Source organism: Ursus maritimus (assembly GCF_017311325.1).
Source record: "Ursus maritimus isolate PB19 chromosome X unlocalized genomic scaffold, ASM1731132v1 scaffold_X1, whole genome shotgun sequence".
Classification (NCBI taxonomy): Eukaryota; Metazoa; Chordata; class Mammalia; order Carnivora; family Ursidae; genus Ursus; species Ursus maritimus.
In genome coordinates this window covers 39,693,480-39,710,070 of record NW_024423319.1, presented here as the reverse complement: position 1 = coordinate 39,710,070, position 16,591 = coordinate 39,693,480, and the positions used below count along the sequence as shown (strand labels likewise).

At 37.1% G+C, this 16,591-nt stretch overlaps 1 protein-coding gene across 1 annotated transcript in view; it reads left to right on the top strand.

Annotated features, from left to right (window-relative positions):
* The first annotated feature begins 491 nt into the window (after positions 1-491).
* The window catches only part of COL4A5 (collagen type IV alpha 5 chain), a 252,110-nt gene continuing 236,010 nt past the window's right edge, over positions 492-16,591 (top strand). Inside the window, exon 1 of the mRNA XM_040627518.1 lies at positions 492-993. Coding sequence (XP_040483452.1) covers positions 913-993 — 81 coding nt within the window. The 5' untranslated portion in view covers positions 492-912. The remainder of the gene's footprint in view (positions 994-16,591) is intronic.

Below are 16,591 nucleotides of genomic sequence, written 5' to 3'. Positions count from 1 at the left end.
TAACATCCAACCATATAATATTTACTAACATCTACTGAATGCTCCTCAATCTTAGATGTTTAAAACACGCATAAAGGCTTCAGGTACACCTAAGTAGGTTCATTTTCTTAATTCTTCGGTTGTAAGAATATATTTAATCATATAAATATATTATACAGTTCTAATATTTTCACGTATTTTATTGTATGTAGAAACTGTCCTGCAAGCAGGTGGAAGGCAAACACCACCAGCAGCCCAGGGAGCGGCGACCAAAATTTGTTTCTAACCATTAACAATAAAAAACTCAGTTCCTCTAAGATCCATCCGCTAAAAAAATAGTCCCAGCTCACGTCTATTTGTAATTGGCTTTGGTGTTCTCACCAATGAGAGTGGGACTGGGCAGAGAAGAGTAATACCAACGAAAGGTGCAAGTGAACGAATAGAAAAGCTTCCCGGTTGGACTCATGGTGTTCAGCCAACTGATCTGGAAGTTTCCCTCCCCCAAATAACTGAGCGTCACTCCCTCGCAGGTTGCTGGTGCAGTCTGAAGCGGTGGCGGAGTGATCCTCAAATTCCCCAGTGCTGGTGGGGAGGGGGCGGTGCGGGAGGAGAGAGGGAGTAAAGTTGAGAGCTGTGGGACTTGCGTGAGGAAAAAGTTTGCAAGTCCAGACAGAAGGGAAAAGTGCTCCCGAGAGACCGGCTTTGGGGAGGGGAGGGGGGAGGGAAGAAGAACTTCTTTTTTTTTTTTCTTTCCCACCCCCTCCAGTCTTAAAAAGCTTCCTCCTCACCTAAGCCGACCGGCACAATTGGGACACCCTCGCTGTCCCTCTCCGCCTCCGGCTCTCTCCCCGTAAACTCAAGATTATGTCAGTTAGTCAGAGCTAGCCAGGGATTTCGTGCGGGTGCTGAAGGAGCTGCGGGAGCTGGAGAAGAATGAAACTGCGTGGAGTCAGCCTGGCTGCCGGCTTGTTCTTACTGGCCCTGAGTCTTTGGGGGCAGCCTGCAGAGGCTGCGGTAAGTCCTTCCTTCTACCCCTCCCTCCTCCGCTCCCACCAGTCATCTCACTCAGGCCGAAATTACTTTTTTGTCCCTTTGCCTTCCTTTCTCCTCGGCCTTGGCTAGGGAATTCCAGTCTGCCCTCACTTGCTTAGGAAGCAACATTATTTACAACGCTGGTAACTCAAGCCTTCTGCAGCCCAGGAGAGAGGTTTATGTTTAAAAATAGGGCTGCTTGCTTTGCTGCAGCTAGCTGCTCTGGGGGGCCAGAGAGCGGAGCCGGGGTGGGGGGACACACGTTAATAGCTCACTAGGCTCTGGAGGGTATTTGCAACTTTTCCTCCCCACCCTCCGCGCTCGGGTTGTTTCCCTTGTCTGCCGGCTAACCTTTACACTAGTTGTACCCAGCCCACACACTCTTTAAATCTGGTCTGTAGTTGGATATTTTGCCTTTTCTAACTCCAGCCTCCATCCAAGTGTTGAGCGCGCCCAGGAAGTGCTTCCCTTTTGCCCAGGCCACACGAGCCTACCCTCACCTCTGGCCACCAAAGCCCCTGTAGTGACCATGTCCCCCTTTGGGCGTCCATATGGCAAACGTTCAGGTAACACACCGAAGTAGAAGGAGGGAAAGACGGATGGCCTCAGGCTTCAAGCAGGTCTTCTGCGTCATGTTTTGTTTTTTTTTATTTTATTTTAAAGTTCTGGGTTTTTGTTTGTTGTTTACTTTAAAAAAAAATCTTACTAAGGCACCTCAACAAATCGAAAATATGCCCATCACCTATTTAAAGGAAAATAATTCTTTTTTCAAAGGAGAATGAGTGTTCTGACTTGACAGTGGAGGAGGACGCACCTGTGAAATGACAGAACAAAAAGTTCCACTCAGTTTTAGGAATGTAGAATTAAAACCCCAACATATTTGCTAGAAGGATCTCTGGGTAGTCCCACCAACTATCTTTCTGGGGATGAGGCAGATGTAAAGGAATGAATGGCTTTGTTAAAATGTTCTCCAGCCTGCAGCCCATCATCCTTCATTTCGCTTAACCTTGAAAGAATTAAGTATGCGACAGATTATTTAAAAGTTATATTTGAGTGATCATAATGGGTGGTTTTAAAAACACTTTAATGTGAGATCATGGCTTAGGCCTGCCGTGGTTGAGTGACTTATCAATTCTTTATACATGCAGCTGCTATGTTATGACTTATCTGGGTCCACTTTTAAGTTAGCTGTCTGGTTTCTCTATACACTCAGCATACCTCAGATTACATTGTCCTTTTATCCTCCAGAAAATGTGTACTCAAGGTATGAAAACTAACTTTCATATTACTCTAAGCACAATGTAATTATGATAGCAAGTCTGCTGAAAAACCATGAATATCAACTACACTTGTAATTTTTCCTACGAAAAAGTAGAGATGACTTAAAATTGCTTTTTTTGATGCAGAACATCTTAATGGGGTAAGGTTTTGCCATTCAGTAGTGCTTATGGACCCCCAGATAAAACTACAATTGTGTTGTTGAAAATAGTTACTTTTAAAAACATCTTCTTGGTGCTTACCGCTTATAGCATTTGGCCCAGGGGCAAAGGTTTTATGGATGTTTGATTAAATATTTCTAATTTTTTTCCTTTGATGTTGCTATTAGTAAATGTGCACCCGATACCAGTCATACAGGTATGTATAACAATACTATACATCAATTTGTATTTTGTATTGAGTCAATTTATATTAAAAGTGAGATTTCTTTCTATAGTTGACAAAACTTGGGAGCAAGCTTGTTTTCTTGGACTCTAATGATCGAGTGTTCATGAAGTAGTTACAGAAGATACCATGCAGTTTTTTTCCTTTTTCTTTCTATATAATTTTGAAAGAACATTTTATATCCCATTTCTCTATCATTAGGACATTGTACCTCTAATAAAATCAGGGGTTGGTTTTTTCTGCTTCACACATCAATATCCTAGTTAGGTGAAATGTTTTAATCATCTCAAAGATATGAATGGTATCTTCTCTCCATATTAGTGCTGGGGATATTGGTGACCTTCTCCAGAGTAAAATGGATGGTAGTGGGGTTGACTGATCGTTGACTGAAGTAGTTTGGTATTGGGACTTTTGTATCAGGAAGAACATTGATACTTACAAGAATTGCTTTAATTTTTCATAGTTAAGTGAGTTATCTCTGAAGTCATGCCAAATTGGGATATCATAAATACGTGGAAGTTTTTTTAGGTAGAGTATTTATTAGGTGGAATAGAGTAACCTTTATGCTGAGAAGGTTAGCAGTAAGAGAAAAGGGGAGGTTTAGGTTGCAAAGGTCATTTCTAGTGGTGGAAATAACATATTTTTATGTAAAGGTAATTATACCTGTACTTACTATCAGTAGGATAAGCACTTAGATTTATGGATATGGTGTGTACAATTGTACTACCCCTACTATACAAATGTTAGTGAGTTTTTTGTGCAGTGGAGTGGATAGGTTTGTCTAATTTAAATGCACTATCTCTCTTGTGACCAGTGGCAACAACTCACTGAGGGTAGAGTCGTTTGTGACCAGGAACAGTTTTTCCTCTGAAGTATACTATGAATTAACTGCTCCACAAGAAGAATTTGTTGACACTGTGATCATAACTTAAATTTTTGAGTGTTTACTACGTGCCAAGCACTGTGCTAATATGGCAATGTACATTATCATATTTAGTCTTTGCAACAGCCCTATGAGATATATACCATTTTTATCCCCGCTTTACAGATCAAGAAGCTATGGATCATAGAGGTTGAGTAACTTCCAAAAAATCACATAGGTACTAAGTTGTGGGGCTGGAAATTGCGACAGTTTGACTCCAAATTCTTTACCCTCAATGACTGTACTATACTACCTCCTTTGTATGTGGCCTATAGAGACTTATTTGCTGTTCAGAGTGTTTGGATTTCTGCTACTTTTTTTTTTTTTGGTGGGGGAGACACAGGAGGTGAAATGGAAATGATAATGGGGATAACATCTCTTCCTGCTGATGTTAGGAGAAGTATCATCTATAATGGAAACAGCTTTGGACTTAGAATAAGAGATCATAATAGAGATCAGTTTGATCTTTTTACATATGTCTGTGTACAGAGATAATTTAAAAGCAATCAAGAAGCAATTGCTTGTTGCAGGTGTGATTTTATACAATCACTTATAAAAAGTTAGATTTATAAAACAACTATAATTTGTGGTGCATGATTATTTTGAAGAAAGTTTTGCTTTATTCTTCTTTTAATTAGTCGGTTTCCATAATGATTTTAAATATGCTGAACTTTTCAGTAGCATGTCTATTATGATAAAACAGGGTATGTGTATATGGTGGCACTCGGCTTAAGATGCCCAGTTCACTTTTGTCGTTTTTACCAATTTACCTAGCCATCATACCAAATTCTGTTTACTCAGCTATCTATATAACTTTAGTCTTGTGTTTGTATAAATGAATTGGTCCTTTGTGTAAGAGTGTGTACGTTTTTTCTGTTTTTATTTGGCTTTTGATGTCTGTATATGCAGCACATGAGAGTCTTTACCTTGAATTAACCTTAATAATTGATTCAGGTTGTGTCTACCAGGTTTATACGCCATAAAAGTCACTATTTTTTCCTTTTGTAATTACAACGTGAGCTGATCTTGTAGGGCTGTGCAAGGCGATATTGTGAGACAATGTAAATATCCTGTTTCTCATCATACTTTTGTCTGCTTAAAATTAGCATCTATTGAGGATTCTGGCCTGAGTAGTTATTACTGTGATATTTGCCAAATGGTGGTTTTCAGTTTTTAACATTTTCTGCATTTAATAATTGAATTCTAATATAACAAAGAACTTTACCTTCTCTGCTAATTATTTATTATCTATTCAGTTATTTATAGCAATATGGAGTTATGGATATTTGTTTTATTCTATGAGTTTTATAATGAGTTTTGCTATTTTTACTTTTATTTTTGCTGAAATTACCCCAGATTTGGCCAATAGGAGCCTCTTCCAGTTGGCTCCTGTATCCTTTCAGTGCGTCCCTGTCATTTTTTGAGCATTCCCTTACATTCTGGTACTAAAAGATGTTCCAGCCTCATTTTATCTCCTTTCCCTGCCCCTACCCTGGAATCAGCCATTTCTCCGGGGAGCTCTGATTCTTTTTATTGGATAATGGTATTTAGAAGTCAAGGTCTGGGTGCTTGGTGTGCTCATGGCTATTGAGGTGTCATTGTGTCTGTGCCTTCTCAGCAGACAAAACTAAGAAATACATGTATATATACACAGATGCATGCCCACGTCTGTATCTATCTTTTTGCAATCTCTCCTTTGTATATTTGTATTAAAAACCATGAATTTGTACTGATATCACTGATTTCCAGTCCAAGACCACAGAATAAAAATACATCTTTGATGTTGTGGAATCTCACTGCTTTCTGGTATCCCTCCTCAGACATGTTTTGTGGGCTTCAGAGACGTCTTATGCAGAGTCTTTAAAAGCTTGGTGTCTGAAGTCAGACCTGGAATCTGACTGATAGATGTGTCACCTTCAACCAAGTGGTAACCTGTAAGCCTTAATTCCCTTATTGGCAAAAGGGGGTGGGTGGTACCTATGTCACAGGTTGTTTTGAGGATAAAATGAGAGGAGTTACATAAAGCATTTAGAATAGTACTTGGCAAATAGTGAATAAATTTAAGATTTCATTACTGTCATTACAAACTATTGACTTGTCATTTCTTAATGCATTAACTCTCAAATTTTCTGCCTGATTTTCAAGATCTATCATGATCTTTCCCTCCATCCAACCTTATTTTTCAATATACAACATTTTACAATGTACACTGTCCATTCTAGTCTAGGTGAGCTTTCCTATAATCCCTGGAACACTGCATACGTATTTTGCCTCTCCATTTTTTAAAAAAGATTTTACTTATTTATTTGATATATATAGAGAGAGTACAAGTAGGCAGAGTGGTAGGGAAAGGGAGAAGCAGTCCCCCTACTGAGCAGAGAGCCTGCCATGTGGGGCTCCATCCCAGGACCTTGAGATGAAGACCTGAGCCAAAGGCAGATGCTTGACTGAGCCAACCAAGCACCCCTTGCCTCTCCATTTTGATTGGAATCCTGTGGATCCAATCTTTCCTCAGTTTCAGCATGATGCTTATATTCATCCAGAAGATATTTATTTAGCAAATTATAAGTACTTAAGAATTGTATATGTTGTTTTATTTCTACCCTCTTGGATATGTACTGTTCACAAAATCATTTTGTGCTAGATACTGTAGATAAAACTAAATAAGATAGACAAGTGTCTTGCCTCCATGGAGTTTACATGCTAGTGAGAATAGTCTTTCTATGAAACTTTCCCTTACTATTACATATCAATAGCTGATTTTACTCATCTTTGAACACTTGTAATATTTAGCCTCTTCCTGTCTAGTATCTAAATGTATTTGGTTTTACAAGCATTTTGTTTCATGGGATTTTATCTGTTCTCCCTATTAGAGTATAGGCAAGAACTGTGTATTTGTTCATTTGTTCAACCAATTTACATGCTGGCTTTTGTCTAATAGCAAAAGTAATACATGCTCAGTATTGGAAACTTGAAAAATGCAGAAAATTATAAAGAAGAAAATAAAAATGTGTCCACAGTTCTATCAACAGCATAGAAATAACCCCAATTATTGTTTAATGACTTTCCTCTTTATATATCAAATCCTTTTTTAAAAAAGTAAATTGGTGGGGCACCTGGGTAGCGCAGTCGTTAAGCGTCTGCCTTCGGCTCAGGGCGTGATCCTGGCGTTCCGAGATCAAGTCCCACATCGGGCTCCCTGCTCTGCTGGGGGCCTGCTTCTTCCTCTCCCGCTCCCTGTGCTTGTGTTCCCTCTCTCGCTGGCTGTCTCTCTGTCACATAAATAAATAAAATCTTAAAAAAAAATAAAATAAAATAAAGTAAATTGGTTAAAATTTTTACAAGTTGGGATTACTTTCTACACAGTTGTATATCTTAATGCTTTTTTCACTTATTAAGCATTTTCCTGTGTTATTAAAGTTCTTTGTTTAAAGATACTAGTTCTAGGGGCACCTGGTTGGTGCAGCCGGTTAAGTGTCTGACTCTTGGTTTCAGCTCCGGTCATGATCTCAGGGTCCCAGGATCAGGCCCCACATCGGGCTCCACACTCAGCACGAAGTCTGCTTGATATTCTTTCTCCTTCTCCCTCTGCCCCTCCTGCTCATGCTCTCTCTCAAATAAAGAAATCTTAAAAAAAATAAAGATACTAGTTTTAGGGGTGCCTGGGTGGCACAGTCCTTAAGCGTCTGCCTTTGGCTCAGGGCGTGATCCCAGCATTCTGGGATAGAGCCCCACATCAGGCTCCTCTGCTAGGAGCCTGCTTCTTCCTCTCCCACTCCCCCTGCTTGTGTTCCCTCTCTGGCTGGCTGTCTCTCTCTGTCAAATAAATAAATAAAATCTTTAAAAAAAATAAATATACTAGTTTTAAATGACTGTATATAATTTATACACACCACAATTAAATTACCTATTCACTTTTTTCTTTTTTTTTTCCAAAATTTTATTTAAATTCAAGTTAGTTCATATATAGTGTAGTATTAGTTTCAGGGGTAGAATTTAGTGATTCATCAGTTACATGTAACACCTAGTGCTCATTACATCAAGTGCCCTCCTTAATCTCATCACCCAATTACCCCATCCCTCCACCTAAATCCCTCCAGCAACCCTCAGTTTTTTCCCTATATTTAAGAGTCTCTTACAGTTTGCCTACCTCTAATTCTTTATTTTATTTTAGTTTTCCTTCCCTTATTCACTTTTATAGAATTTTTAAAAAGATTTTTTAAAGTAATCTCTATACCCAATATGGGGCTTGAATTTACAATCCCAAGATCAAGAATCACATGCTCTACTGACTGAGCCAGCCAGCCACCCCTACAGAATATATTTTTAAATTTCAAGTTTTTAAAGCCATTGTAAGAAAAACTGCCTTGAATAATTCCTATTCCATATTTTATATTCTTTTATTAGTACTGCCTCCTTTATTGGGAATTAGTGGGTTAAAAGCCATTAGTATTTTCAAAGACTTTGGTACATGCAGGAGACCTTGACATTTAGAAAGGTGATATCAACAGATAAATTATGATAACTTTTTTTTAGTGATTACAGTGTTATACTTGTTAAGTAGATAATACTATTCCTATTTTTATGTATAAGGAATTTGAGGCCCACAGGGTAGTTAAATAAATTGTCCAAAGTCATACAGTAAGTAAATAATTGGGCCAAGATTTGAATCAGAACAGTCTGGCTCTAAAACCTGCTCATGAGATTTCCCTCAGTCTCTATTTCATACATGTTAGATAATACAGAAAAATAAAGTCATGTTGAAAAGTTGAATAATTCCCACTGCCCTATCCATACCCCCTTCTTGTGACTGGTCACTTGACTTGATTTTAAAGATACACTCACCACTGGCCCATCCTTTAATAACTCTTCACTGTAATTGTCTAGGCCATCCAGGCCTAAATTTTAATTTTGTAAACAATGCATTCCTCTGCATTTCTCCCCTGGACAGAAGTTGGAGCCTGCCCTCCATGAATATCACCCCCCATCTCTTCCTAGCAATAGCAAGGATATAACATATCCCATACCCATTGACATTCTCCCTTCCCTAGGAGAGTTGTGGAATGCATCTGAAATGGGAGGCCCTTCTGCTCTCCCTTCTCACCCTCTTCGCCAATTCCTATCCCATAGCTGCCTATGATGCTTACACTTAAATGGCTGTGTCTTTGTTTAGTGCTGTCTCTGGCTTTCATCTTTCCCTTAGTGTTACTCCAGGACCTTTCCCCCATTAATTGCTAATATATTTTTCTCACTTTGGGGTGATGCTATTCCAGCCCCCATCTCCTCTTTTAAGAAACAAAGTTGTAAGTATACATGGAATCAGAGGTCCCCCATCCATTTTGTACCACTCTCACTTTACCTTCTTCTTGTGTTTCCTCACTAGCTAAGAGACTTTATTGCCTTGATGCCAGCCTTGTAGTTTGTGCAATTCAAATGTATTCCTCTGTAAAATCACAAACTGTTATGCATTATGGCTTTTCCAGGTGGCATTTGAATAGCTGAACTTTAAGCTTCTGAATGATAGAGATCTGCTCTTGCCAAATTACTTTCCAGAATGGTTTTACCAATTATACTTCTATCAGTAGTGTGTAAGAGTGCCTATGAGACAATCTTAATAATTTTTTTTTCTATCTAGTATAGTGACTATGGAATTGATGCTCAATTGATTGCCAGTTGGTCGGTTGATTTGGGCCTATCCTCTAATGATTTTCTTTTTAAAATGTAATGATTCCATTATTTCATCCCCTTCTGACAATAGCAACCATGGAACAGAAGTAATTTTTGAAAATATAGTCTCTCTAATTAACATTATAAATGAACCACCCAGCCACTTAACTAAATCTTCATTACAAAGATTTGTTTTTAATAGCAGTAATTCTTGAGGTTTTTTGGAGAGGCATCTTTAGTGTGATCTCTGATACATAGGCTCCTTTAATTTTAACAAACCAGATTCTCATTTTATGCATCAATGCTTGAGTTTATTTACCTTCATAATCTGTCCAGGTCCAACTGCCCTTTGTTCCTTTAGCAGCTTCTGCTGGCCTTTAACCAAAAGTGTAGTCGGTGATGGTACTTGCTAGCCTGATAAAATGGGAACCTTAAATCCCTTGCTATTTGCTAACCAAAGACAACCAAAGGCAAATGTTATAAGGAAACAGGCTTTCGCTAAATTCAATTTCTAATTATTTTTTTTAATTTTACTGAATCCGATGTAAACATTACATTTACTTATTAACTTGGAGACTTAAGCACTGCTTATGAGCAAATGCTAGTCTGGTTAATGGAATTGGTTTTATGACAGTGTGTACTAAAATAAGACTGTAAGAAATTCTATTAGCATTTGCATCATCTTATAATTCAGTCAAATAACATTCTTCCTATACGTTATGAGAACTGGCTGAATTGCTTCCATAATTTCTTATAGTATATATGACACTAATGGAATACTGAAGGAGATCTTAGAACCTGAGGAGAAAAATGGTACTAAGAGTGGGACACTAGGGAAAAATTGTTTAGTGTATTCTGCATTTTGAGCTCTCTAGGACTTTGCTGATGGAGGAGAGGTCCTTCTCTGTCCATAATCTCACAATCTAATTGATGTAGTAAAACATTTCCTGTATGGGGGCGCCTGGGTAGCACAGTGGTTAAGCATCTGCCTTCGGCTCAGGGCGTGATCCCAGCGTTCTGGGTTCAAGCCCCACATCAGGCTCCTCCACTAAGAGCCTGCTTCTTCCTCTCCCACTCCCCCTGCTTGTGTTCCCTCTCTCACTGGCTGTCTCTCTCTGTCAAATAAATAAATAAAATCTTAAAAAAAAACATTTCCTGTATGAAAGATAGGGATGTTTATATCAGATAAGTTTTTTTTTCTGTTGCAGGTGGTAGGAAACACTAATTCAGCTGCCTTAACAATAAAGGAAAATTTTAGTTCAATTAACAAGAAGTTTTGAAGTAGAGTATCTTCAAGATTAATCAGTTCAGCCAAATAATGACCTATGTTCCTTCTATTTTCTGTTCTCTCATACTTTGCATAACAGCTTACTCTCAGATTAGTGCCCTTCATACTAGCAGGATGGCTGCTGCAGTTCCAGAGATCACATGCAGACACCACAATGACCAGTAAAAGAAGAGTATGAACTTTTTGTTCATTTGTGTCCTCTTTTATCAGCAACGAAAACTTTTTCATGTGTCCCATACCTCCACCCTGAAAACACCCCTTATATCTCATTGGTTAGAATTGTGTTGTATGTATATATTTATACTAGTACGTTGGCAAGTGAAATAGGACCATAAAGATAGTTAGACTAGTGATTTAACACCCCTGCTTCCAAAGCACATTGGCACCTAGAAAGTTGGACGGTAGGAAAATCTGAATAAAAGCAATGGATTCTATTGGCATTTGCCAATAGAAGGAAGGAAGGAAGAAGTAGTTCCTGTTTCATGACCTAATGAGCTGGTCCTCAGTATTAGCTGAATAACAGATTTGTAAGAAATTGATGTATTTGTTAAATGTAAGATGTATTACTTAATAGGGAAACTAATGTTTTGTAGAGTTGTATAAATGAAAGATGTTGAGTATTTACATAATTATGGCTATTTTAGAGCTAGTGGGACATTAAAGATCTTTAGGTCAGTTATTTTCAAAGTGTGGACGCCTGGGATTCCTAAGATCCTATCAGGAGGAACATGAGGACTATTTTAACAAGAGTATGAAGACCTTTTTCCCTTTTCACTGTGCGGCATTTGCACTGATGGTGGGTAAAACTGCTAGTGCAGTGTATCAAATTGTCCTAGTAGTTGTATTCTTCATATATTCAGGGGATAAAAAGCCAATTTTATTTAAAAATGGTCTCAGTGTAGTATTAATTTTATTAATTCTTGACCCTTGAATACACATCTTTTTAATGTTCTGTATGACAAAATGGGAAATACACTAAACACTTCTGTATGTTGAAGTAAGGTCATTGTCTTCAGGAAAAGCACACGTGCAGTTGATTGAGTTGTAGGTTGAACCAGCTGATCTTTGCATGAAACACATTTTTACTGAAAGAACAACTGAGACAAACTATGGTTGTTCACACTTGGGTATTTGGCAGGCATCTTCTTGAAAATGAGCAAAATGACTCTATCACTTAAAGGAAAACTACTGGCAGTGTTTGTTGCCAATAAACAAATTTGAACTTTTCAAGTAAGAATTAGAATTCGATTTGAATCTGCCACTATGAGCTTGACAGCTTCCCAAATCTTAGTGTTTTCTAATGAGCTTGGTAATTATATCAATGTATATGATTTTTTGATATTGTATAATGAAATGTGTTAATATTTGAAGTTGTGCAAATCTCAGTGAGCTAATATTTTCCAAATGACTAATGCATGATGTCACAATATTATGCATAGGTAAAGATCCATTCAGAGGCAAGACAGATCAATGAATTTTAATGTAATTGAGTACAAATAGTTAGTTGATGAGATTTCAGATTCTGTGTTGTAACTAACCTTAGAGTCTACCACTTACAGAGCTTTGGCATAGTATCAAAAAATATCCACAATTATCTTAAAAGGCTATTAAAGTACTCAATTTTCCAAATATATAACTTTATGAAGCCAGATTGTCTTCATATATTTCAACCAAAACAACATATTGCAACAGAATGAATGCAGAAGCAGATATGAAGATCCAACTATTTCAACCAAAACAACATACTGTGACAGAATGAATGCAGAAGCAGATATGAGGAAGCTGTCTTCTATCAAGGCAGACATTAAAGAGATTTGCCAAAAAATAAATAAATAAAACAATCCAGACAATCCCTCTTCACACTTTTTTTGTACTTTCGGAAAATGTAATTAGTTTTCATAAAAATGAATAGCATATGTTAACATGTAATGGGTTCATTATTGTCACTCAAAATTTTTTTATTTAAAATTTCCTTAGTTAACATACAGTGCATAGTATTGTCACTTTTAAATGAATGGATAAATACTTTAAATATTACTCAGTTTTATTTTGTATGGTACGTATTGATATATGTAACTCATCTAAACAAAAGCTCTTGGGGTCTTCCATGATTTTTAAGGGAGTAAAAGGGTCTTGAGACCAAGAAGTTTGAAAACCACTACTCTACAGAGACTAACTCCATCATTTTATAGGAAAGTGAAGTGATTGATGAAAGATGCAGCTAGTTAGTTGCAGAAGCAGGAGTCTTATTCTATTCCTCTTTCCAGTATACCGCTTTGGTTTAAGGATTGGTGAGCTGTTACTATGATTTTGTAACAGTATTCATCCTAGTAGACACAATTAAACTACCGAATAGACATGGCGATACTAGTGCTCGTGTATCTTTCCTACCATCTTCACTCCAGTTGCCAAGTCAGAAACATTCTCACTTTATAAACCACAGCAGAGAAGACAATGATGAAGTAGGACAATTAACTAGAGTTAGTTATTTTTAGATACTAAATTGGAAAGTCCATGACATCAGGATCCTTGTCTTACATATCTTTGTATTTACCACAGTGTATAGACTGGTTCCTTGCATATAGTTGGTTCTCAGTAGCTAATCATTGAATGAATTTTGAATTTGGGGGAAGATAGATTTAGATAGCACCAGAGACAAGACCTAGAATCAAAGGATTGAGTTACAGAAATTCTTGGTATCAATACTTTTCTAGCAATTAAACTATTTAATAATAGAAATGCCCTGTTACTAAAAGTGCTCAAACAGGGAATGTATGCTACCTTGTCAGCAATACCCAGGAAGTGTCTTTTAATTCTAAAATTCTGTTGTTCTGGTTGTTAGAAGGAAAATTCTTTCTTATTGAGCTCAAATCTGCCTTTCTATAATTTTTAAGCAACTTTAAGGTATAATTGACATGGAGTAAAGTACACATTTAAAATATACAATTTTAGGAGTTATGACCTATATAAATGCCTGTGAAACCATTGATACTTTAAAAATAATGAACATATATATCACTAGAAAAGATTTCCATACCTCTTTGTAGTCCCTCCTTACCTTCCTACTTTCATCTTTCACCCCCAAGTAACTACTGATCTGCTTTCTTACATTTGTTTCATTTTCTAGAGTTTATATAAATGGATCATATAGTATGTACATTATTTTTGTTCTGTCTTCTTTCTCTCAGCATTTGAGAGTCATCCATGTTGTGGTGTGTATCCATAGGTCATTATTTTCTTGCTATGTGGTATTCCATCCTATGGATATGCCACACTTTGTTTTTCTCTTTACCTGTTAATGGACATTTGGGTTGTTTCCAGTTTGTGGCTTTTCAGGTGAAGCTGCTATGAACATTTTAATGTTTGCATTTTAACAGTTATTTTATTGAAGTGTAATTTACAAAAAGTGATATGCACTAATCTTAGGTGAACAGCTCAAAAGTTGTTTTTTTTTTTTTTTTTAACAATTGTATATACAGTAACCACCAAGCAGGTCAAGATATAGAATTTTTTCTATTACCCTAAGCTCCCTCATGCCCCTTCCCTTTCAGCGTCTTTTGTGTCTTCTCTAAGAAATCTTAAACTCCAAGGTTGCAATAATACTATTATATGTTTTCTTCTAGAATCTTTATAGTTTCAGATTTTGTCCTTAGGCCCATTTTTTTCCTATGCAGATAACCAGTTATTCCAGTATTATATATTGAAAAAAACTCCTTTTTAATTGATTTACTTTGATGGTTTTATTGAAAATGAATTGAATGTGTATGTACAGGTCTTGGATGGAACTCACTAGTCTGTTCTGTTTATCTTTTGTATATCTTTATGCCAATATCCTGCTGTTTTAATTATTTTGGCATTATAATAACTTCAAATTTTGTAGTGTGACTCCTTTGAATTTGTTCTTCATGATTGTCTTGGCTGTTGATTCCATATGAATTTTATTTATTTTTATTTTTTCATCTTTAATATTGAATTTATATTACCGTTATTTTTTTAGTTTCATTTTTTGGTTTCATTTTTTAAGTTAAATTCTAGTTAGATAGCGTATAGTGTAATATTAGTTTCAGGAGTGGAATTTAGAGACTCTTCACTTCCATATAATACCCATTGCTCATTTTTAAAAAAATTATTTAGATTCAATTAGCCAACATATAGTACATCATTAGTTTCAGATGTAGTGTTCAGTATTTCAACAGTTGCGTATAACACCAGTGCTCATCACATCACATGCCCTCCTTAATGCCCATCACCCAGTTACCCCATCCCCCACCCACCTCCCCTCCAGCAACCCTCAGTTTGTTTCCTTTAGTTAAGAGTCTCTCATGGTTTGTCTCCCTCTCTGATTTCTTGCCATTCAGTTTTCCCTCCCTTCCCCAATGGTCCTCTGCTCTGTTTCTCATATTCCACCTATGACTGAAACTATATGATAATTGTCTTTCTCTGATTGACTTATTTCACTCAGCGTAATACCCTCCAGTTCCATCCATGTCTATATAAATGGTAAGTATTCATCCTTTCTGACAGCTGAGTAATATTCCATTGTATATATGAACCACATCTTCTTTATCCATTCATCTGTCAATGGACATCTTGGCTCTTTCCACAGTTTGGCTATTGTGGACATTGCTGCTATAAACATTGGGGTGCAGGTGCCCCTTCAGATCACTACATTCTTATCTGTGGGGTAAATACCTAGTAGTGCAATTGTTGGGTCATAGTGTAGCTCTATTTTTAGCTTCTTGAGGAACCTCCATACTGTTTTCCAGAGTGGCTGCACCAGCTTGCATTCCTACCAACAGTGTAAGAGGGTTCCCCTTTCTCTACATCCTTGCCAACACTTGTTGTGCCCTGTCTTGTTAATTTTAGCCATTCTGACTGGTGTGAGGTAGTATCTCATTGTGGTTTTGATTATATTTCCCTGATGCTGAGTGATGTGGATCATTTTTTTTCATGTGCCTGTTGGCCATTTATATGTCTTCTTTGGACAAATGGCTGTTCATGTCTTCTGCCCATTTCTTGACTGGATTTTTTTGTTTTGTGGGTGTTGAGTTTGATAAGTTCTTTATAGATCTTGGATATCAGTCCTTTATCTGATATGTCATTTGCAAATATCTTCTCCCATTCTATAGGTTGCCTTTTAGTTTTGTTGACTCTTTCCTTTGCTGTGCAGAAGCTTTTAATCCGGATGAAGTCCCAATAGTTCATTTTTGCTTTTGTTTCCCTTGCCTTGGGGACCTATCTAGCAAGAAACTGCTGTGGCCAACAACAAAGAGGTTGCTGCCTGTGTTCTCTAGGATTTTGATGGATTCCTGTCTCACATTTAGGTCTTTCATCCATTTTGAGTTTATCTTTGTGTATGGTGTAAGATAATGGTCCAGTTTCATTCTTCTACATGTGGCTGTCTAATTTTCCCAGCACCGTATATTGAAGAGACTGTCCTTTTTCCATTGGATACTCTTTTCTGCTTTGCCAAAGATTAATTGACCATAGAGTTGAGGGTCCATGTCTGGGTTCTCTATTCTGTTCCATTGATCTATGTGTCTGTTTTTGTGCCAGTACCATACTGTCTTGATGATTAAAGCTTTGTAATATAGCTTGAAGTCCCAAATTTTGATGCCACCAGCTTTGGTTTTCTTTTTCAACATTCCTCAAGTTATTCACGGTCTTTTTTGGTTCCATACAAGTTTTAGGATTATTTGTTCCAGCTCTATGAAAAATGTCAATGGTATTTTGATAGGGATTGCATTGAATGTGTAGATTACTCTGGGTAGCATAGACATTTTAACCATATTTATTCTTCCAATCCATGAGTATGAAATGTTTTTCCATTTCATTGTGTCTCAATTTCTTTCATAAGTGTTCTGTAGTTTTTAGAGTACAGATCTTTTACCTCTTTGGTTAGTTTTGTTCCTAGGTGTCTTATGGGTTTTGGTGTAATTATAAATGGGATTGATTCCTTAATTTCTCTTTCTTCTGTCTCATTGTTAGTGTATAGAAGTGCAGCTGATTTCTGTGCATTGATTTTATATCTTGCCAGGTTG